This window comes from Phaethon aethereus, assembly GCF_964289735.1.
Source record: "Phaethon aethereus genome assembly, chromosome: 19".
Taxonomy (NCBI): domain Eukaryota; kingdom Metazoa; phylum Chordata; class Aves; order Phaethontiformes; family Phaethontidae; genus Phaethon; species Phaethon aethereus.
The window spans coordinates 3,724,803-3,748,435 of record NC_138595.1 but is presented as its reverse complement, the minus strand read 5'-3'; the positions used below and the strand labels follow the sequence as shown (position 1 = coordinate 3,748,435).

Here is a 23,633-nt window from a genome sequence, read left to right as displayed (position 1 = left end):
CGGGGCGCTCGGTCGCCGCCGTGGCGGCCGCTGAGGAGGCCCGGGCTGGGCCTGCCCCGCCCGTCTCCACGGCAACCGCCCCCTCCAGCCCCGGGCGAGTCACCTTGCCCGGCCGCTGTGCCCCCTGCACGTGACCTACCGGGGCGACGAGCGCGGAACGGAAGTGACGGAGCCGCACCTCGGTCGCATGATGTGGCAAAAAAAAAGGCCGGGGAGGGAGGGGTGATGAGGTTCGAAATAGTCCCTTCCGGTGGCCGATCCCTCCGCCGCTCTCATTGGTTCCGCGCCGTGTGAGTCACTCCGCTTGCCGGGATCCTTCCGCCCGTCCGGCGCAGTTAAGGTCGGTCCCGGCAAGTGAGAGTAGTGCTCTTTCTTCCGCGGCGGTATCCTTCCGCCGGCGGGGGCAGCTTCCGGATCGCCGCGGCTCTCCCCGCTCGCTGGCTCTGTTCCGCCATTGCGGTCCCGTTTCCTCCCGCGGCCCGGACCCTGCTGAGGTGTGACTCCGGTCCGGCCTCGGACTGGAGCCCCAGCCTGCTGCCGCCGCCATGGCCCAGATCTTGCCGATTCGCTTCCAGGAGCATCTCCAGGTGGGCGCGGAGGGGCCGGGGAAGGCCGGGCCGGAGGAGCGGGCGCTGGGGCGGGAGGGCGGCTAGGCTGCTCCCTCAGGCGGAGGAGCCGCCTGGGGCTGGTGCCTGGGCGAGAAGCCCTGAGCCTGTCTGCGGTCCCTCCCTGAGGGCCGTGGGGCGGCCTGGGCCCCTCCGGCGGTGGGGAGGCCGCTCTCCTGCAGGCCCTGCTGGCGTCTGGCTCGGGCAGCGCCTTGCCGCCGCGCTGCCCCGAAGGGCACCTTTCAGCGCGCCCGCCGCTGCCTCCGTGAGGGGAAGGGCTGCGGCGCCGCGGGGCTTGTCCGTGTCCTGGGAAGGCGGCTCAGGGCCGAGGCGCGGGCGCCGGGCATCTAGCCCTTGCCTGGTCCCCCGCTCAGGGTGGCGGACCGTATGTCGTCCCGGAGGTGTAGGCGAGGCTGGCGCCGTGCCCACGCTGGTACCTGCTGGGTGGCGCGGCCGTGGGAGGGGGAGGGCGGCCGGTTCCTCTCCGCTCCCGAGGGGAGAGCCCGTCTCCCCCAGAGCAGTGCGAGAGGGAGATCCCGCTTCAGCACGGGATCTGCAAGGGCTGGCGGTGAACTAATGAGGAGGCCGAGTTGTCTCCGCGTGTTGCTTAATTTTTATTTTTTTTAATGAGGCTAAGACTCCTTATAATTGTAAGAACGTATTGAATCATTTTATTGACGTCCTGACTTGTAATGTCATCTCTGTGACGAAAAACCACAAATGGCAGTGAAATGTGAAAGCTGCTGCGGGCTTCCCTGCAGTACAGCTGTGGCAGCGCAGCCACAGAAGTGCCAGGTCTGTGCTTTCTGCCTGGTGTCTATTGGCCGCTGACAAATTCTACGTTTGGGTATCATTGAACCATAACCAGATGCTAATAGTTTATTTCCAATAATTTCTTTAACGTGGCCTTCTAAAGGCACTAGAAACAAATTCTAGTATCGCTCTGCTGCAGGAATGCAAGGTTACCTTCTCAAATAAGCATGCACCTTTGATGTCCCTCGGTGAAGCTGGAGTGCAGGGAGGGGTCTGGAAGTGGCAATACAGTTAGTTGTGCAATGTATACTTCCTATCTGACAAGTCTATAGGGCGAAGTACTACAAGCCATGCTTCTCTTCCTGAGTTGCTGTAGCTGTGGGGGTATTGGGCTTGGCTTCGCTGCTGAGGAATATTTTTTGAGGATAATTTTTATAATAAAAGTTACATCGACATACCTAGGCAGGGTCTTCTGGCAACCTGTCTGTAGCCCTGCTTCCCTGTCATGTTGGCGTCTTAGATGTAGCTTGTGCTTGGCTAACTGGGATTGTGGTGGGCACTAACGTAGTGATGGATTTGCATGATTTGTAGTGACTTTTTTCTAACCCAGATGGAAAGGATTTAGTTTCTAAACAACATGTTAAAAGAACAGTAGCAAAACACTTAATTTGCTGTGTAAATTACCACTATCCATGGTGTTATTTTTAGATTTTAAAAAACACTGCCATGATTGATTTTTTGTTTAGTTTGTTAGCTATTAAGCATTGGATAATTTTACTTTAAGAACAGTTTAAAACCAGTGTAGCCCTGGACTCCTCTTTAGCAAGCAGCACTGACAGGGGAATTTCATGAGTTGGCCAGAGCTTCAGCTCTGAGCAAGTATTCTCTCCTGGTAGTGGCATAGCTTAGAACCAGGTATTGAGAAGGTTCTGTATACTCAGGTGAAACTCATCCCTCTGGATAGCCCAGCTTTTAATAAAGTATTGTGGAAATGCATCTATGATACATTATTTAAGATACAAACCTTGCATGTGACCCACTACCAGGTCTCTAGTGACATGAGTACTGTTACATAATGAAACTCCTCTCCTTCACTCCAGAAGTGTTGATAGGTTTCAGGCCAGCACTATTGTGGAGCATGACTGTTCTGACTAAAGACTGATTTGCCTGCTTATTTGTATTTTTTAATTTTTGTGCGTGTGTCCTGTTCCTGTTTAATGTACAGCACTGGCTTAACCAATATCTTTTACAACTGCATATATGAGCTGGTCTTTTGTAAGACTGGGTGTCCAGCCTTCTGAGCCTACATGCACGTGGCTCTTGCCCATAGTGCTTCCGTTTGCTGTACCTACTGAACTTCCTCATTTTATTTCATTGAAAAAATTCAGAGGAACTTGGATTCTTGGAGGTACTGTTTTCATGCTGAAACTTCTGACTTGGCGTTGGAGTAAATTTTGAGAGCAGAAGCATTGATTGCTACACTTCTATTATCCAGAACTGCTTTGGCATATTCCAGGCTGTTCATAGGAGGTCCTCATGGATTCAGTAGTACAATTTCTTGAACTGGGCCTGAGCTGCATTGTCTAGGAAACTTGTCATGCAGGTGTTGCACAACACTTGCAAGTTTGTAGCTGATCCTGAACGAATGACAAGGTACCCAACTAGAGCATTTTTCATAAAAAGGCAGGTGATGGATATGAATGAGAAAGTTCTTGCAAGGCTATTATTGAAAGTTGCTTTTAATTTTTTAATCCAGAAGACCATGGTCAGCAATACGTATAGCATGATACTAGTTTTTCATGGATTCACTACTGCCGGTCAGAAAATGGTCAAGTAACTATCTGTACAAAGCTTGTCCTGATCTTCAGCTTCAACCCAATTGCACTCCATGTTGTGCTACTCGAGGCACACTGGGATTATCACTTGGTGTCAGTGTCTTGGCTAGGTGATAAGGGAATGAAGAGTTAAAGACTCCCAAGAAGTCCCATGCTCCTGTGCTCCTAAATATCTTGTCTCTTGGCTACACAGTACAGCAAGCTTTGTACCTGCAATTTGAGCTAAAGGTCTAGTTTGGGCAAGTAAGATGTGGCAAGTAGTTAGCTTACTAGGCTTAAGTAAGCTTTCTGGATAGTTACTAAGTGCAGTCTAAAAACAAAATGTGTAGTCAGGCTTCAGGTTTTGTTTGCTTGAGTCCCATTGCATAGCTCTGAAATCTCAGTAATTGCAAATATGTAGGATGTTATCTGTGTATTGTCTATTGTAGCTGCCTGCCTTGCCACAAAAGAACATCAACAACACACTGTGAAGAACCTTTTTTCCTTGGGAGAGTCCAAGGAGAAACTTGGTTTCTGTGTTATCAAAACTACTAGACTCATGTAAAACTTTATAGTGCTAGGTTGTTTTTTTTTAAAGTAGCCATCAGGAAACAGTCCAGCGGGCATGTAGTGGGAGATCAGAGTTCAGTGTGTCAAATGATTGCCAATCTGGTTGCTTGTATCTAGGTTTTCGGGATTCCATAAGTTGGTGCCTCGGTGTGCTTAAGGGTGAAAGTAAAACGCAACTGCTTGCTGTGGTAGGTGCATGGAGCTTTTCAAAGTTTTCAAGTTCCTGATGAGTGAGAAGGAACCAAACTAGTTAGCAGGTGATGAACTGTGATTGCCAATTAATTTAGTCACACTACCCTGAAATATATAAAAATTGAACTTGGACCAGGCACACCGCTATATTGGTGTGACAAGGCATTAATAAATACTCTATTACCTAAATATATTAAAAACATTTTAAATTATTCTGTAGACTTGTCTAGGCAGGACAGAAAACTGTCAGCTCCAGCTATGCACTTGATACTGAGACAGAACTACTCTTTTAAACTAGGAGAAGATTTGTTGTATGCATGGGTCACTGATGGAGCAAACCTGAATGGCGGCTATTGCTGTTCTAGTGTGGTGGTACTTGGATGGCTCTCGGAATCATAGCTAGCTATGCCAAAGAGCTAACTGAATAAAACTGGACAGCCGAGGCATCGTATAATAAAACTTTTAAATTTACTACTTCACTCTAACAATGACAGACAACAGAATGCTTCTGTGCATTGTGCTGGCAGTGAGACAGTTTAATATACCCTAAAAGACTAATCTCTGCTATAACAGCATTAGTTTGAAGCAGTTAAGTCTTTTGTTGCTATTTGAAGTTGGGAATTAGAGAGGACTGCTGTGCCTAGTGCTGTTTTGGTGGGATTCTTGCCCTCTGCTGCTTAGTGGATCTGAATTCCTAAAACCAGTGAATTTGGAGCATTCTTAGAGGGAAAATCTGTAACAAAGACTGCTGTGAAGAGTCAAAGTGTCTTGAGTGTGTGTGTGTGAACTAATTGGATAGGAACAATTAGTTAAGCAGTTTATATGCTATTACTCTTGGCATGTCCCTCTCAGCAGGTACTGAAGTCAACAGGCCTGCTTGTCTTGGTGGTGGTACTCAGTAGCACTTCATGGGGGACTGTGCTGACTTAACCAAAGATAAGCAATGGCAGCCAGTGGTTCTAAACTCAAGTTTCAGCAGGTACAGTCTCGGCTGTGGCTTGTAACTGATACAGTCATGCAGCATGCCTGTGGCTGCTGACGCTGGATGGCTACCTCAGCCTATCGTGGGTGAGGCAGAAAATAGGAAGTATATAGAAATAGAAGAGCTCTTGAACTTTATAGAGGTCTCTTATCTGTTGAAAGATAGCCTGTCAAAAACTCTCACTCTTACCTTGCCCTGGTAAACGTGGAGGCCCTTTGTAGCCATTGACTGGCTGCGGGACTCCTGTGTTACAGAACTGCAGTCAGTAACTCTTAACAGATCAGCATGGATATAAATCTTTTGTGCAACTTAAGTTTGCTTTGCAAAGTTTCATGTATGGAACTAAATGAGTGGCTGAAAGGTAGCCTGGTGTCTACCTTGTTCAATCAAAGCCTAGTAAAGCATGGCCTTGTGACTCACTGCACATCAAGGAGCGCCGTGCTTCTCAAGACTGGGAATATTTCTGTTAACTGGCATTTCCCAGCTACGTGATTTCTAGCTGTATGTAGATAAGGAGTCTCTGGGCAGAGACTAAGCGGCTGCTTGTGGCTACAAGAACAGTGGTTATATCCTGTTGAGTGTGAGAGTCGAGGTGAAATGCGCACTCAGCAGTTCCGCGCCCTTCCTTGTAGGCAAGGAGAAATTATTCGACAGCTAAGCAAACTGTCACAAGAAAGCGAATGTTCCAGGAAGGGGTCAACAAAGAGACTCTTGTCAGCAGTTTTAATGTTCAGTTTTATGTCAAACATGCATGTAATAGGACAACTTCTCTGGATAAGTTACCATGAATGTGCTTGAATTATCTTCCAGCGGAAAAAATAATCTTACTAATCAGACTTTCACTTACCATGTTATAATGATTCACCTCTCAGTGCTGTTCAGATAAATGTTGTCATAGAATTTGATGGCTCAGTACAGCCTGCAACTGACTGAAGTATCCAACCTTGAGTTAGAGTCGTCCTTCAAGGTGACACCTGTACTGAACAGAAGAGTTGCTGCTGTCTCTGGCAGCCTATTTCACAGTTCCACTCTAAGGGGGCAGCTACTTCACAGAACACTTTCTTTTCAAGATGCTTTCAGGGTATAACTTAACTTTCCAACAAATGTTGTTGTAAAATAACTCTTAACTGTAAATTGGTTGCCCAAGCACAGCTAGTACTGCAAGGTAGTGGACCTAAATGAGTGCATTATTTGGGGGTTTTTTCCCTCTGTGGTAAGAGGAGAAGGGGTAGAAAATCTGCCATAAACCCCAGTACTCTTTTAGTTGTAGTACAAACTTGTGAGTTTGTACATGGAGTAGTATTGACATTTTCATAATAAAAGCCTCCAAAGAAATACCTCCTGTAGTGTTTCCTAATAGTAATCTTAGTCTCTGTTTGCTTTGCTTAGCTTTATAAACACTCCTGCCTCACTCACCTGAACTTTAGCCTGTTTGGGGAAGAAAATAACATATATTCCAGGGAATGATATGTACTCTCAAGAGTTCTGTGCATCAGGTCTGAGTGCAGCCAAGAAAAGTTACCGTTAGTCTTACAAGCTGAGCAAAGCAAGTGCCACTTTTTGCTGGTGATGCTTTTGTCTAATCAAATGCAGAGAATTGTCACCGTTAGAGTTAACATCCTGTCGTGGTGCTTGAAGCAGACTTGGTTCATGCACCTGAATGTGTTGAGATTAAAAGATGAAATGCTAGCAGAAAGAGCTTGTGTACTTAAAGACCTCACTAATGGTTGTGCCTCCATCCAAAGCTTCTCCAAGCTTTCTTCAGAGCTCCAGTGCCAATCTAAATATTTTCATAGAAATATCTAGCCTTTGAAAATGGTCTTAAGTTTAAAAAGGACCACATCTTCCACTACTAACTAGCACTGGTTACCTCAGATGTGATACCTAGCAGACGGCAGTTTGATCATGATTAAGATAAATCTGTCTTGCAATATCTAAGTGACATGGATTCAGTGGGTGAGTCCAGACCTCCCTAAGAGGTCTGCCTTCTGCTAGGACTTGCTTCTTCGATTTGTTCTGTTGACAATGTCTGAGTATAGCGCTATGAGTAACTGCCAAGTGGAGTACTTGGCACTCTGAAACCACCCTCCTCTACCAAATTAACAAGGAAGTCGAGCGCTTGATAAATTATTTTACACTTACTAAGCTTGCAGCCCTAGCAAAAGGAAATGCCACATCATAGTAAGTCTCTCCAGCTCTACCAGATGAAACTCTTACATCTTCAAGCCTTCTCTGCCTATGGGGGTGTGACCAGGTTGCATATAGCCCTGCCTAGCTGATGTACAAATACTAGAGTTCCAGGCCCAGAGAACACTATACAAATAAAGGTGTGAAAGGGAGATTTGAACTTAAATCTGAAGTCTAAGTGAATCCATGTTGCTGAAGAATGTGTGGCCAGGTTCTGTGATGCTGGACCTCAAACACTCACTTAAATCTGGGTAACAAGAGTTCTGACCTGTCAAGGAGACAGAGTTTGATTTTGATGCGTGGTGTTTTGTTTTTCTTAATAGCTGTAGCATTAAGACAGTTTTCTCTTGGGAGAGCTGAAAAAACACTTGTCTTTCACCTGAAAATTTCCTGGCTTTATTGTCAGGTGGATGGATGTAAAGGGACCTGCCTTTAAATGAAACTGCTCACTGTGTTAAGTTGCAGGAAGTGTAGGTATTCTGCCTTGGAAGAATGGCGTAACTAGCTTGATGCCTAGCTTCAAGAATTATGTTTAAATCTGTTCTACTTAGAGTCTTCTCTCTCAAAGTCTTTTGAGGAAGAAAAGCTGGGTAGAGCTTAAATTTACAAAAGATCAGTGTTAATTCTCTGTAACCTAGTTGTGAAATGAGCCCTTAAACATTAAAGAGCCTGAACATGTTTCTGGTATTGTTCGAACCCCACTGAAGAGCTTCAAATGGTGAAATCCTGTCTTGAAAGAGCAAGGTAACTTCAACTAAATAGTGTCCTTTGGGAAAACGTACTTCAATGCAGAGTGACCAGAGAACCATACACAAAGGCTGAATCGTTATCTAGAGATTCTTTCCTTCAGCTGACCCAAGGAGCTAAAACTGAATTGCTTTTGAGTTTCAACCTTAAACTGTACCAGGATCTGGCTGTCTTGATTCTCTGGGTGATATAGATCATCCATTAAAATGCCGTTTGTGAAGCTTGTTTTGTTAACTTGGTGTGCCATAGCTTCGATGTTGTTCCTTGCATGTGCTCTCTGAAAGCTGGGGCAGAGGGGACATGTAGTAAAACACCCTCTTTATCAGAAGCTGCAAGTAGGCAGGGACAAGAGCGGCCGAGGCGTGGTCATCTCAGAGCTTGTACAGAGCACAGCTGATAAGAGCTTAGTATTTTGCTTCAAACTAATACAATAATAGTAAAATGGCTTTGAAGGTCTATCCTTTCTTGGGAGGCCTTGGGCTTGAAGTTCAAACAGTCTCCCAGAAGGAAAAATATCTGAAGTATTAGAAGTGATAATTCCTCTCACAGTAGAAAACTAGTCTTGAGTTTTAAAGATATATCCACCCACAGGCCATGTATCTGTATGTAAGGTGAACTAACCATTCTGCACTTCCACTGTTAAAAATTGAATAAACTTTGGTTTGCTACTGACATCCTAATACTCTAGCCGGTTGCAAACAGAATGAAGTGGTATTAACTAAACTGCGTTTTGCTGCAAGCCGTACTAGAAATGTAATTTCATGGTGTGCATTTAAAGGTTTACAGAAGCAGACTGTAGCTCAGCAGAAAAGGAGGTGGTTTGTTGATATCTTCTGTGTTAAGAGTGGCTGTGGATGAGCCATTTCTGATTTCAGTAGTGTCCATCCCATGTGTTAGCTCTGCCTCCTGGGTGGTATACAGCCTTGCTGCTAGACAGGACTAGGCTAATTGCTAGACAGGTAGCTTTTTTTAACTCCACAAGGATAAAGATAAAGCTCAGACGCCTCACATGTGATGTTAAGCTTGAAATAGTGATAGGTGCCAAGCTCAATGGAATACCAGCTCTGGAAGCAAAGCCGGTGAGAGTAAGTACTGAAGCTGCAACTCTAGCACAGCTACCAGGAGCAGGCAAGTTCAATGTGCTCTCAACCATACAAAGGGCTCAAAAGTTGAGTTCTCAAAACAGTAAGTTGTAAATGGATGTTGAAGACAAGGTACCAAGCACTTGAATGCTGCAGGGCTTCTTCAGGAGGTCTGCTGGGCTTAATTGAAGATGGGCAAGAATTTGTGTGCCGTGCCATTTTGGCATAGCATGGTTGTATTGTCATAAAAAGTTATGTGAAGTCTAGTATTTCTTTTGACTTTCACAAAAGCTATTCGTGGCTATACAGAGATGTAACTTAATGCTAAACCTTTTTTCTTTTCCAGCTCCAAAATCTGGGCATCAACCCAGCAAACATTGGGTTCAGCACTCTGACAATGGAGTCTGATAAATTCATCTGTATAAGAGAGAAAGTAGGAGAACAGGCTCAAGTGGTGATCATTGACATGAATGACCCCAGCAACCCTATTCGAAGACCAATTTCAGCCGACAGTGCTATCATGAACCCTGCCAGTAAAGTCATTGCATTAAAAGGTATGGAAGTCCTGATAAAGAAATGTTTGAAGTGGAAGGAGAGCTTTCTGTATGACAGACTTTACTCTCTTGGGCAATATGTGTGGGAGGATCCCTTACTGATATTCCACAGCTTAATGGGAGCTTAATTTTAATGCATTTTCAGTTCTTCTGAAGGTAGCTGGGCACTAAGCTTCAGCTGAGGCTTCCTGCTTTTTGCTGATCATTAGGATGAGGTTTTTTGTGTTAATCAGTGCTTAACAGCTGCTGAGCAGGGAGTTCTGGAAGGAAAGTGTAGGCTTTAAGATACTTTTGGAGTCTTAAGTCTGGAATCATGTTAGAGGGAAGTGAGACCTGATCTCCTAAGTGCGTAAGGTCTACCAACTAAGCTTGTCTTTACAGAGGAGAAAACTAAGACTGGGAAGGGGAAGTATTCCTGAAGGCCTTAGTCTGGCCTTGCTGAAAGAGGCCAGTGCACCAGTTTGTGCATATTTCTTATATCGGTCAATGATAAGAAGAGTAAAACTATGCAGGGAAGACTTTTGTGATGAATAAAGCACAAGGTCAGCTAACTTGGTATCTCTGGTGATACAGAGAACAAGCATTCCTCTGGAGTCTCTGGAAGTGTCGATCTCCTTCCCAAAGAGGCCCAAGAAGCTTAAATACTGTCACTCTAGAAACACATGTGCTGCTAATGGAAAGATTTGTATTTATTCAATGTTATCTAATTTTGACTTTAATACTGTGCTACTGTTTTGTCACAACTTTAATGCTTTCTTGCGTGTGCAGATGGTGAGTTATTTCAATTGACTGTACTAGTTCCTGTCCTGTTTTATGAAAAGAAAAAGCAGAATAAAGTGACTCAGATCTGTGGAGCACATGGCTGAACAGTGATGTTTAAGCAACTGAAAGCCTAAAATTCAGAGGTTTTTCATGTCCTCCCAAACAAGTGAATCCTTAAGATTCAGAAAATTAATCCATACAAGAACTTGAAGGGTGCTTAAACTATTGGGATCTTGATAAAAAGCTTTTTATAAACAGGACTGACCCTTTTGACTGAAGTCTAGATTTTGCGTCTTAATATGTTTTGGATAGCGTGTAGGATACATGTTACCTGAATGTCATCTTCCTTGACTCTAAAGCTCCAGCTGCACTAGATATGGAAACAAACTGCTAGCCTGTAGCCTGAGTAACACTGTTTTAGACAGTCTTCTCCAAGCTCTGGAAACTCCGGACTCTGCATCTTACATCCATAGCTGAACTAGTGGTGGCTTCTAACTAAACTAATCCTTGTTGAGTGAAGGCACTTGGCCATATGGCACTGTGACTTTATCAAGCTGAGTTACAATTAGTAACTGTTGCAGATTCTCTCACCTGATCTTTAATATTCCTCTTGGGCTACACTAGCAAGTGCTTAAATAGCTGTCTTCTAAAACTAGTAGAAGTTGGTGAGAACCTTCCTTATCCTCTCAACAGGAAGAAATAATTTCGTATATGCCACTGTGTTGTAAAAACTGGTAGAAATGACTGCAGGTGGCTGCTCAGGATGTATGTATGCACCATTCTGTGTAATTCAGAGAGCTTTTCCTCTTACCTTCTAGAGCTTGTGTTCGTCACTAGAATCCTTTCCTTGTACAGTTCTCTTAGTCTGGCTTGCAGCTGGTACATCCCATTAGTGCAACCTAAGGGTTTTGGTTAATGACTATGGATTATGAAAGCCCTCTGCCAACTTGACCATTCCATGTTGTGCTTTAATACTTCAAACAGATGTGGACAGAGTTTTTAATGACACTGGCGTAGCTCTTGTCACAACTTTCAAGAGACTCAGCATTATTGTAACCTAGTTTTGATATGTGTGAAGTATCATACAACTTGTCTGTGTAAGCTGAAGCTCTTGTCTCCTACCAAGTTGTTTTTTTACATCTGTTTGCTCAGTAGTGGCAAATTGGTAAAATTAGCCCTGGGACTGTGGTGTGGTTAAAAGTAATAGCTGATCACTGAAGATACTGCCAGTATATAACAGCATTTTCTTGAAGGAATTCACGAGGGTTTAATGTTACAGTGCAGCCCTTCTACTTCTAATCAGTGCTTGAGGTAACAAGTGGAAACTGTAACCTGGCTAACAATGTTGTGTTTTCTAGCTGGAAAGACGCTTCAAATATTTAACATTGAAATGAAGAGCAAAATGAAGGCTCATACAATGACAGATGATGTCACCTTCTGGAAGTGGATCTCTTTGAATACTGTTGCCCTTGTAACGGATAATGCAGTCTACCATTGGAGTATGGAGGGGGAGTCCCAGCCTGTGAAAATGTTTGATCGCCATTCTAGTCTTGCTGGCTGCCAGATCATCAACTACCGTACCGACGCTAAGCAGAAATGGCTGCTGCTAACTGGCATATCTGCGCAGGTACTTCACCGCTACGGAGGCCTGCCATGGAAGGCCCAGAGCTTGTCTTGTTTCCCTCTTCTATAGGAGCAGGACTGATATGTTTGTTTTCTTTTTCTAGAACATTGTTGGGAATGTAAATGCTTGTCTTGGTCTTCAAATAACAAACTTAAGTGTAACTGAAAATCTTACAGTAATGGTATAAACACTAGTACAATTTTAAAAGTCTTAAGCGATGCCTTTGTAAGAGAAAGCATGGCATGGTAGTTCAGCTTGATATGGCAACATATTTACCAACACTAACTTAAAATTACTGGCTGAGTGCCTGTTATTCCTGACTCTTGTTCTGTCTTGTCTAGCAAAATCGTGTTGTGGGAGCAATGCAGCTATATTCTGTAGATAGAAAAGTGTCACAACCAATTGAGGGACATGCAGCTAGCTTTGCACAGTTCAAGATGGAAGGAAATGCTGAAGAATCTACTCTCTTCTGTTTTGCAGTAAGAGGGCAAGCTGGGGGTAAGGTAAGACTTGGTTCTAAACATGCTGTAATATTTAGTGACTCTCCCTGGTTATCTGATTCCAGGGAAACAAGTGGTTTAAGGCACAAAGTTGCCTTTAGGAAAAAAGTGAATGACTATGTGTCAGTCTGGGTGCTATATATCTAATGTATATGAAAACTGGTGCATACAGAGCTTCACAGCAGGGACCACCTCATGTAGTGGGAGTCTTCTGAGTCATGAAGTTAGGTGGCATGTCATGACCAGCCTAATTAGGTGCTTGAAGCACGTGACTCTTGGCTTCACAGGTTAAGCTTAGGGAAAAGCTGTTGCAATCTTTCTTTGATGCTGATACCCAGTATCAGGTTTAACTTATTTCCAAATTATTGGATGGGGAAAAAAAATTAAACACTAATGTTATGGGGCAAACCAGGGGTCTAATATTAACACTGGAATCATGTGAGCTACTTTGTGACAGATGGAAACAAAGTAAAACCAAAGCTAGATTGAGAGAAGCATCTTCAGAATTGTCTCTGCAGAATGTTAACCAAGTCGAAAGACTGCATATAAAGTGACCTAACTGAATCCTTAAACTTCTAACTAGCTAGGGATAACTAAAGATAGTGCTTAAGTGTTTCCCTCATCTGTGGTACGTGAATACAGTATACCACACTTCTAGCCAGTGAAAATATTTAGGAAGACTGACTTAGTTTATCTTTGCATAAGCTTGGGATTAAGGCTCAGCAGCAAAAGAATTTCCATATCTTCATTGTTGAATCTATTGTTACATAAATTAAATACAAGGACTAACGGACTAATCTTATCCATTGCACAGTTGCATATCATTGAAGTTGGCACACCACCTACTGGGAATCAGCCATTTCCAAAGAAAGCAGTGGATGTCTTCTTTCCTCCTGAAGCACAAAATGACTTTCCTGTTGCCATGCAGGTATGACAGCTGCAAACAAGAGCACAAGAACAAGTCTGTAGTTTCTCTTGGTGGATGTGACGCTGTAATAGAGCACTCAAAGCCAGGTGGTCAATATATTGACCTGAGACTTGGCACTAAACTGGTGTGACTTCTGCTCCTGCCTCAGTGGTGGTAAAGTAAGGGTAGAGACTGAAGCAGCTTGTTCTTCTTTATGGAAGAAATATCCATGTATATTTAACTGTCTTTCAAGGTCTTCAAACATAATTCTGCTGTGATAGTACTCAAGTATTAAGTAAAAATATAACAGCACTTCTAGTTGTCCTGAAATGGCACAGCTATCTGCTGATTTTTAAAAGCACTCATTTTATCCAATACCAAATTTGATTAACCTATTCCTGTTTTGCAGATCAGTGACAAGCATGATGTGGTGTTTCTCATAACAAAATATGGCTATATCCACTTATATGACCTGGAAACTGGCACCTGTATCTACATGAACAGAATCAGTGGAGAGACAATATTTGTTACTGCACAGCATGAAGCAACAGCTGGAATTATTGGAGTAAACAGAAAGGGACAAGTAAGGATGCTTGGCCTGGAAACAACTGATTTACCTAATCCAGTTGGCCTGTAGTGTTCATATCGATGACTAAAAGTTTCCAGAAATTAACAAGACAGAATAATAGAATGTGGAATATGGTAGTGTCGGATAGCTGAACAGGAGTGCAGCTTGTCTGACTTCTAGTTTCTTCTACAACTCAGTTTCTGGTTGCATAATGTTGGGGGTTTTGTAATGGCAGTCAGTGGATCTAAGCACTGTCTTCCTGCTGAGGATGGAATAGAATACACATCTCTTCTGGGGGCAGATTATGCCATCTTGCAGACAACATGCTGAGAGAAGTCTTAATATAATAGAAGTCTTAACTATGAACTCTGTTCAGACAATCTCATGTCTGGCAGTGTTCTGAGCCTCAAAGAAAATTTTCTACTGTATCTCCATACACATCTAACTTAGGCTGGTTTAAACTAGTTACTGACGTTGTACAACTATGCCTTTAGACTGAATTAATTTCAAATGTTGTTGCCTGTTGAGCATGAGCAGTACAGAGCAGAAGAGTTGTTCCTAGTTTATCCTCTAGGATTAGCGACTTAAGACACTGAGTACAGGTTACAGGGATATAAGTACTGTCTTTCTGTATTTCTGACCTCTGTACATACCTCAGTTTAAACTGACTGTTAACCATCTGCCTTGGTGCAGCACTTGGATGGTAGAGGCTCTTTTCACAGGAGGTTGGTCTGTTAAATAAAATGGCAAGACTGCCATTATCAAGGGATTGAGAAAAGCTTTCCATGTATGCCATAGCTTTCCTTTTATAGGTTAGTTTAGCCCTTGGCTCACTTATTTGAACTAACTGGAAGTTTTCCTTGATAACTTACTCAGGTGCTCTCAGTGTGTGTGGAAGAAGAGAATATTATTCCCTATATCACAAATGTGCTGCAGAATCCTGACCTAGCTTTACGAATGGCTGTCCGCAACAACCTGGCAGGTGCTGAGGAACTCTTTGCCAGAAAATTCAATGCATTGTTTGCACAAGGGAACTATTCAGAGGCAGCAAAAGTGGCAGCTAATGCTCCAAAGGTAATGGACCAATATTCAGAATAGTACTGAACTCTACTGGCTTAAGCTTCTGGCTTCAGGAAATCTCACTGAATTTTGTAAGTGGCAAGACAAGAATCTTGTTACTGCTCCTGTCCTAATGTAGTACTTAACATACCTGTGAAGAACCTATATGCTATGCTTTGAGAGTACTGATCATATGCTTGAAGATCTTAAAGCTTGTGTGAAACCCACAGAGGGGTAGAAGAATAAATGACTGTGAGGCTTAATATTTCTGATACTTTATTGCCCCAATGATTAGAAAAGTCTCTATGAAAAGGCAGCCTCCAGCTGAGGCTGCACCTGGAAACAGCACAAGAAGGACAGACTAAGGGCAAAGGTCATACTAAATTCAGATGAGAGGAACTTGCTTGCAAGGACAAGGGTGTCTTAATTCTGTATGACAGTCCTCTGAACTTAAATCTTCATTGCTATTGAAACAAGTCTAATAGGCTACTATTGCATTTCTTCTGTCAAAACATCTGAAAGACAATGTCTGAGCTGATGTTCAGCCATACTACTTCTGACTTATACTGGGTTGGCAAAACATAATGTTGCTGTAGCCAGCATTTCTAACTTCAGCTTTCTGGAGAAACTCTTGCCAAGCCACAATAGCAGAACAGAAAACTAAAGTGTGTGTCTCTCTCTTGCAGGGAATCCTGCGTACTCCAGACACCATACGCCGGTTCCAGAGTGTTCCAGCGCAGCCGGGACAGACTTCTCCTTTACTCCAATACTTTGGCATTCTGCTTGATCAAGGACAGCTGAATAAGTACGAGTCACTGGAACTCTGCAGACCAGTGCTTCAGCAAGGACGCAAACAGCTCTTGGAAAAATGGTTAAAAGAAGATAAGGTAAACCTGGGGTAGATATGTTTATGTCCCTCCAGAGCTCTAACTACCGGAGAGCTGCCTTCCCCCCACTCCCGGCCTTGCCAAGGAGAACTCAACTGGGCAACTCATCAATGTGCTAGTGAGATCAAACAGTTGAGCAATCGGTGTTCGCTCTACCTGTAACTATGACCCGTATTACTGCAAGAGAATTGATCAAATACTCTTAAGAGCTTCACTCATTCCACTCAAAATTACAGCAGGTGAACTTGGTATGGAAAGCTCCTGAGGTCCTGCTGTTCTTTTCCCAAATTACTTCAGGCTTCTCTGGATACTGACTTTGCATATACTTCGAGCTGTGGTTACATTGCTGTAATTAGCTGAAGAAACATGCTGATACTATGTATGCCCAATTCTTTCTAGCTCTACAAATGCATTTCTGACTCCTGCAGAACAGCGTAACAAATACAGCCCAGTAGATCACTGCTGAAAGAGTCAGATAATGCTATCACGCTGGGCCTTCAATTTTTTTTTTGAGAAGTCCAAAGGGAAGACAAATGAGGAAGAACGTAGTAATGCGTGTCAGCATGGCATGGTCAGGGTGGACTGACTGTATTTATCTTTAAACAGCTGGAGTGCTCAGAGGAGCTGGGAGACCTTGTGAAATCTGTAGATCCTACACTAGCACTTAGTGTCTACCTGAGAGCCAATGTTCCAAACAAAGTCATCCAGTGTTTTGCTGAAACAGGACAAGTCCAGAAGATTGTTTTGTATGCTAAGAAGGTGAGAGGAAATTAAATTGCTGTATCTGTCCTGTATTTAAGAATAACTAGTGTGTGTTTCAAAGTAGCTAAAAGTAACTTTGTGGGACTCTGAGAGCCTGTGTAGTACCCACTTTGGCCTATGGTTTTGTTATGAATAATTGCCAGTAGGCTTTGTACATGTATCTTTCATACTTCCCTATGTAGCCTCTTCCAAATGAGGAAGTCCTGAATGTGTTGTGTAATCTACTGACAGTAGTTTTTACTGACCTCTGTATTTAACAAGGCTTGTGCTCTTGCTGAGTTACTACTTTTCATTATCTCTTCAGGTTGGATATACTCCAGACTGGATTTTTTTGCTGAGGAATGTAATGAGAATCAGCCCTGATCAAGGACAGCAGTTTGCACAAATGCTTGTTCAAGATGAAGAGCCCCTTGCAGACATAACACAAGTAAATAATTTTATTGCTATGAAATGTTAACTTCAAGGCCTTAAGTTGCTAAGAGGAGCCATACTCTTACCATCAGAGAAAGATTTTTGAACTACAAGTTTGGATTTGCCTTACTGGGACAATACTAAATGACAGCTTAGTGCAGTGCCAGGATAAACAGTTTAGCTTTGGAAGCTGCACTTGATGTTACTTTGTTTAAATATGCTTCCATTTCCTAATCAAAAGCCTAATTATTATTTTTTTCAGATTGTGGATGTCTTTATGGAATATAACTTAATTCAGCAATGTACAGCCTTCTTGTTGGATGCACTGAAGAATAATCGTCCCTCAGAAGGTCCCCTGCAAACACGTTTACTTGAGATGAACCTCATGCATGCACCTCAGGTATGCTTGCAGAGTTATATTGGATGAGGGTTGTCTGTAGCTAGGCTAGCCACTGTACTGTGATCCATATCCAATGCTAGGGATGGTGTTTAGGAACTGAATGAAACTTCTCAATATTCCTTCCAGGTTGCAGATGCTATCCTGGGAAACCAAATGTTTACTCATTATGACCGGGCTCACATAGCTCAACTGTGTGAGAAAGCTGGCTTGCTGCAGAGAGCACTTGAACACTTCACAGACTTGTATGACATCAAGCGTGCGGTAGTTCATACTCATCTTCTCAATCCTGAGGTATGAGATCAAATATCCTGAATCTAGCAAAAGCCAGGCAATTAATAATTGCTTTCAACATTTGACTTCAGAGTGTAGAGTGTTCTACTTAAGTCTAAAATGGCTTAATGTGTCTTTGCAGTGGTTAGTGAATTATTTTGGTTCCTTATCGGTAGAAGACTCTCTGGAGTGTCTGCGTGCTATGTTGTCTGCTAATATTCGTCAGAACCTACAGATCTGTGTCCAGGTAGCTTCGAAATACCATGAACAACTGTCAACACAGTCACTTATTGAGCTGTTTGAGTCTTTCAAAAGCTTTGAAGGTAAGTTTGTGGTCTTGCGTATAGCAAAAGGAGCTAGTGTTCACATCATACATGTGTGTATGAAGCTTGCGCTCTATCTGCCAAAATCTAGGAAGCCATATTGCACTTCAGTACCTACGCCTCAAAGCTGTCTCAAAACCTGACCTAAACCTTAAAGCTCCTCTGTTAAGGAGGGGCACCAACATTGTGTTGCATATTTTAGTTTTCTGAAATGCTACCAAAAAGCTTGACGCTGTAGCCAATCTAAAAAACTAACTGAAGAGGCTGCTGGTCTTTTTTCCCTTGCCCAAAACGCTCATTTTAAATTTGTGTAGGCTTTGGGTTTTGGACTTTTGTACTTCTCAGCGAGGCTAGCTGTATATAGTCAGCGTGGTGGTACATCAGTGGCCAAATATCTGCAGATGTGTAGCTGAACAGTATCTTGCTAAGTTTTAAAGAAAACCTCCTTAAAGACTGAAAAGTCAACATCATCTTGGACTCTTGGAATCTGGAGAATGGTTAGTGGAATAAGATGCTATTGTAGATGGGTTTCTTGCATAGGCAGCCTCTGTGGTTTTCCAAAAAACACATGAATTTTGACTAAGTGACTTGGCAGTCACTTTTCTAAAGTAGTCAAGTATTATATGGCATCAGCTTTAAGTGAACTTTAGCCACAGGTTGCAGCAAGCAGCCTTTGCGCTGTATGCGGGTTTTAGTGAAAGGTGTGATAGTAACTTATGGGCACAACTAGCTTCAGTTTTCTAAACTTTTCCTTGCCTCCTGTCTAGGGAGTGTGTGGAAGGGCACATACTGGATGTTTTAACAAAGCTGACCTATGGCAATTGGTGATGATGCCTCAGTATTTATTGAAGTTGCATATAACACACTGGTCTGTGTAATATATGGGGAGTAACAACAGGCTCAACTCAGCTAGGATAATCTGGTCTTTGTAAAACAATGACAATGCTTGAATCTCTTTTCAGTTCTTTGTAAACTTCTGCAATAGTCAAATTCAAATTTTCATGTAATTGTAACTTAGAAGGCTTGCTTGAAAGCTAATATTGATCCAACTCAAGTGCTTTAGCAGAATAACATATTGACTGTTTCCTTCGAGGTTTGTTTTATTTCCTGGGCTCTATTGTAAACTTCAGCCAGGATCCAGATGTGCACTTCAAGTATATTCAAGCTGCATGCAAGACAGGACAAATTAAAGAAGTGGAAAGAATCTGCAGGGAAAGTAACTGCTATGATCCAGAACGTGTTAAAAACTTCCTCAAGGTAATGTTTGGGTAGCACTGGACTGCCTTGGCCCATTTGGAGTTCTGATAAAACATGGTGTGTCACCAGTGAAATGAGGCAGCTCTGTGAAAGTACAGATGAGCCTTAACCTTCGCACTTACGGATCCATCTGTCCTCTTAAAGCAGAGGTGACTAGCATGTTGGCAGTACCTCCTAACAGAGTCTGAGCCTGGAACAGTATCTAAAAAAGACAATCTGTTAGATCAGTTCCTCACTGCTCTCAGGTTAACCTGGCTTGAACTCTTAAACTGTAACAACAGCGCCAGCTCACCTAGAACTTGTTACGGATGTCTGCTATAAAGTAGGAAACAAGTAACTTGAAGGTTGAGAACAACCATAATGCCAAATGAGTTCATAACTTAATGCTTATTTACAGTGTAATCAGCTTCAACTGAGCAGCTACAGAAACAACATATGAAAAGTGCCAACTCCATAAATGCTTTCAGAGTTCAAGGTTGATTTATCCCACTCATCTTACTTGTACACACTTACTGAAACTTCAGCCAGGTGAACTGCAGTTTAGTTGTGCTAAGATATGCCAGTCAGTGTCAACACATGCTGAGTGTTATTGCTAGGATTCAGAGCACTGCTGAAACATTTCTGAAGCATGGAAAAAGATGGTGGGCTCAAAGTTCAGATTCTGTAGCCTGTTGTTAGTGCTGAGCTCATTGACAAATGTAATACTGCTATAAATGTCTGAGGAACAGTGTGGGAGGGGAAAACTTTTATCTGGGAACATTTCCTGCCTTCATGTTTGTTTGGTTATATAGGATAGTCTTAGATTTTGCTGATCATATCTGAAGATGGCAAAACTCTTCAAATGAGAATTCTATAAAAATAACCTGGTCAGTGGGGTGTAAGGTATGTAAATCGATCAAGCCACCTAAGTTATCAAACTGTCAAATTCCTGATGAAAGCTATTGTCTTTTGTGCTGTTCCATGTCTGGAATGTGCAGGACATGTACCAGGTAAATGTCCCAGTGCAGGCCTCCCTGTGTAAAGTACTTAGTGTAATTTATATGTAGGATTATATTCTGGGATGTGCATGTTTGAATAAGTGATCTGAAATACGCATCCGGAATACTGTCTGTCACAAAGGCTAAGCTTCTGTACTGAAAGTTATGCTTAAAGTTAGAATGCTTTTAGATAACTAATCTGATTAGTAATTTAAGTAGTACTGCTACTAGCTCAATTCTTACCGTTCTCTAAATCCAGTTAGAAGGTATCATGAGACACATGGCACTTGAAGTCAATTCTGTACACAAGTTGCATGTTATGATCCACAACTTAATCTAGTCTTGGTTAAATTCCTTTTGAAATCCCAGAGTGCTAATCCTGCACACCAAACACCAGTGGCAACTAAAAATGCTATCTGTAGCTTAGGCTTGTAATAGCTGTACTGTGTTGTAAAACTTCATAGACTCTGCCATGCAAAGGAGCAGGGTTAAATTTCAGAAAGCTTGCTGTAGGCCCTGAAGTGGGTGTGAGTACTCCTACTTGCTACATATTGCAAACAATTAGTTGAACAATAAGCTGTCACTATTTGGTTGATTGTTGAATTTTGACTTTCCAAATTCAGCTGCTTGAACAATTTAAGTGACTGTGTATGTGCCTGCTTAAGCCTAAGAACAAAACCAAATTACTGAAGCTCTTCTCTTTATAGGAAGCTAAACTCACTGACCAGTTGCCACTCATCATTGTATGTGATCGCTTTGACTTTGTCCACGACTTGGTGCTGTACTTGTATAGAAATAATCTCCAAAAATATATTGAGATTTATGTACAGAAGGTAAGTTACAATTTGTCACTGGGCTTTAACGAGTCAAACTTTCTAGAATTATATGCAGCTGTAGGTGCTATGTTTGTAAGTATTCTGTAAAGAGCCTCATACTTGAGACTGATGTTTAAGTACCTATTACTTCTGGTAAATTAGCCCTTATGTGAGTCAAGTCTCATTTGTTATTCAGTCAAGCTGAGCAGTAACCCCAACTAATGTGTCTCTTGAAGGGAGAAGACTTGGTAGAATAACTTTGGAGTTCTTAGGGTGACTTTAGCTTCCAGCATTTTAGTGGGGGGAAGTTCTCCGTTATACCTCCTGCAGGGACAAATTGGCTTGCTCAGGAGCTTTTCCTATGGGGACTGAGCATGAGTGAGCCACTGAACTGTGGTGTGAATCCCTGCTGACTGAAAAATTGACTTTCAAGCTTGTCTAGAACCTCAGGAAGCTGGGAGTAAAAGCAGAAAGATGAGATCAATCTTAACAAGAAGCCTTCATGTGTACATCTAGGGATAAGTATTGACTGCCTATATTGCATGACAACACACTGACTTCTTTAAATGATCTTGTTTAGGTGAATCCAAGCCGTCTGCCTGTTGTTATTGGGGGACTGCTTGATGTGGATTGCTCTGAAGATGTGATAAAGAACCTTATCCTTGTAGTGAGAGGTCAATTTTCAACTGATGAGCTTGTTGCAGAGGTTGAGAAAAGAAACAGGTATTAAACTTCTCCATGTCTCTTAACACTGCCAGACTGGTAGTGGTTATACTGCTCATCCATCAATGCATGTCCTCATTACACAGTGAAAGCTGGTACCGACAAAACAAGAAGCTGCCATTGGGTGAGCAGGCAGCAGCAGTCTGCTTTACTACTTGGCTGATGTGGGGATCTCCCTTAAGCAGTCTCCAGATAATGAGAGTCTTCAGCATGTGATGTTCTTCATAGTGTCAGAAAGTTATCCAATTATAATAATGAACCAGAACACAGATCAAAATGGAATACTATAACTTGGATTTAGTTACTGACTCTATCCTATACCGAAGCTGACTTCTGTAGTGAAGAAAACTGCAAGTGGATACTTATTCACTTAACCTCTCTAATGTGAAAACTGCTTCCTTCTAGGCTGAAACTGCTTCTGCCCTGGCTGGAAGCAAGAATTCACGAGGGTTGTGAGGAGCCTGCAACTCACAATGCACTGGCCAAAATATACATTGATAGCAACAACAACCCAGAAAGATTCCTGCGTGAGAATCCCTATTATGATAGTCGTGTTGTTGGCAAGTACTGTGAGAAGAGGGACCCTCACCTGGCCTGCGTGGCTTATGAGCGTGGACAGTGCGATTTGGAACTTATTAATGTATGTATGCATGCCAGGGCAGCAGACTCATGGGTTAAGTTCTAATCTGAGTATCATGGGATAGGTATTCAGGTTTATGACTGACAAAAGCACTTATTTCCTAAAAAGTATTAAGTTAGGAACTGCTCACTTCTAGTAAGACAGGTAGCTACATAATCTCCCCTTGCAACTTAATGAGAAATGGGACATCCTAGAACATGAGGCTAATGGAAGTATCAAAGCCTGAGACTTCTAGTCTGCATCTCAGGCAGGCTTATTTGACGTTGCAGTATGATTAGCTCGGCCACTGTGGGCTCAATAGCTGTGACTTCACTCTGAATAAACTTTTGCCTTTTGCTAGGTGTGCAATGAGAACTCCCTCTTCAAAAGTCTTTCCCGCTACTTAGTTCGCCGTAAAGACCCTGAACTGTGGGCCAGCGTACTACTGGAAAGCAACCCTTACAGAAGACCGCTCATTGACCAGGTATAACTGGCAAAACATTAAAATCCTTTGGTGTCCTGACTTGACTTGCTAGTACCTGACTTAACGGATCTGTCAATGGCTTGACTCTGCCTGCAGGTTGTACAGACTGCACTGTCGGAGACACAGGACCCTGAGGAAGTCTCTGTTACTGTGAAGGCCTTCATGACTGCAGATCTTCCTAATGAGCTTATTGAACTGCTGGAGAAAATAGTTCTTGATAACTCTGTGTTCAGTGAGCACAGGTGAGTAAAGTCAAAACTTAAGTCACAGGAAACTTGAAATTATACTTGGTGCAAGTGTTAAATTGCTGGAATGTGGAACAGCAGATAAAATAATACCTTCTCCAGAGGCGGGGGTGGTGTGAATTTCTTGATCATTACTTGATATGTGTTTTTTTTCTTTCTCTATTTAGGAATCTGCAGAACCTTCTCATTCTGACAGCTATTAAGGCTGATCGCACGCGTGTCATGGAATACATCAATCGCCTGGATAACTATGATGCTCCAGACATAGCCAATATAGCTATCAGCAATGAGCTTTTCGAGGAGGCGTTTGCTATCTTCAGGAAGTTTGATGTCAACACATCAGCTGTACAGGTATCTTAAAATCTCAGTCTGTAATAACTTCTTGTGACATCTGCATCCTCACACAAGGACTTTGCTGTTAATTTCTGACTTCAGTACTTAATTAGCAAAGTAATCAAAGCTCCTCAGTGTCTTGTCTCATGAAGCAGAACAAACATTGTGTATTGAACCCTTTAGTAAGAGAAACTTTGTAAGCATAAAGCCACTCATGCTGT

The 23,633-nt window shown here is 42.6% G+C and overlaps 1 protein-coding gene across 2 annotated transcripts in view; it reads left to right on the top strand.

Moving 5' to 3' along the window:
• Positions 1–545: 545 nt before the first annotated feature.
• The window catches only part of CLTC (clathrin heavy chain), a gene marked incomplete at both ends in the record, with an annotated part of 31,914 nt that continues 8,826 nt past the window's right edge, over positions 546–23,633 (top strand). Inside the window, 20 exons of one of the 2 annotated variants that reach the window (XM_082008677.1) lie at positions 546–587; positions 9,279–9,486; positions 11,607–11,875; positions 12,214–12,375; positions 13,187–13,300; positions 13,689–13,862; positions 14,724–14,921; positions 15,593–15,793; positions 16,400–16,552; positions 16,860–16,982; positions 17,229–17,366; positions 17,493–17,657; positions 17,779–17,959; positions 19,053–19,216; positions 20,901–21,026; positions 21,589–21,731; positions 22,137–22,371; positions 22,712–22,834; positions 22,931–23,076; positions 23,247–23,430. In XM_082008677.1, the coding sequence (XP_081864803.1) occupies positions 546–587; positions 9,279–9,486; positions 11,607–11,875; positions 12,214–12,375; positions 13,187–13,300; positions 13,689–13,862; positions 14,724–14,921; positions 15,593–15,793; positions 16,400–16,552; positions 16,860–16,982; positions 17,229–17,366; positions 17,493–17,657; positions 17,779–17,959; positions 19,053–19,216; positions 20,901–21,026; positions 21,589–21,731; positions 22,137–22,371; positions 22,712–22,834; positions 22,931–23,076; positions 23,247–23,430 (3,249 nt within the window). Of the gene's footprint in view, positions 588–9,278; positions 9,511–11,606; positions 11,876–12,213; positions 12,376–13,186; positions 13,301–13,688; positions 13,863–14,723; positions 14,922–15,592; positions 15,794–16,399; positions 16,553–16,859; positions 16,983–17,228; positions 17,367–17,492; positions 17,658–17,778; positions 17,960–19,052; positions 19,217–20,900; positions 21,027–21,588; positions 21,732–22,136; positions 22,372–22,711; positions 22,835–22,930; positions 23,077–23,246; positions 23,431–23,633 lie in introns of both variants that reach the window. The other variant, XM_082008676.1, reaches the window with a different exon arrangement.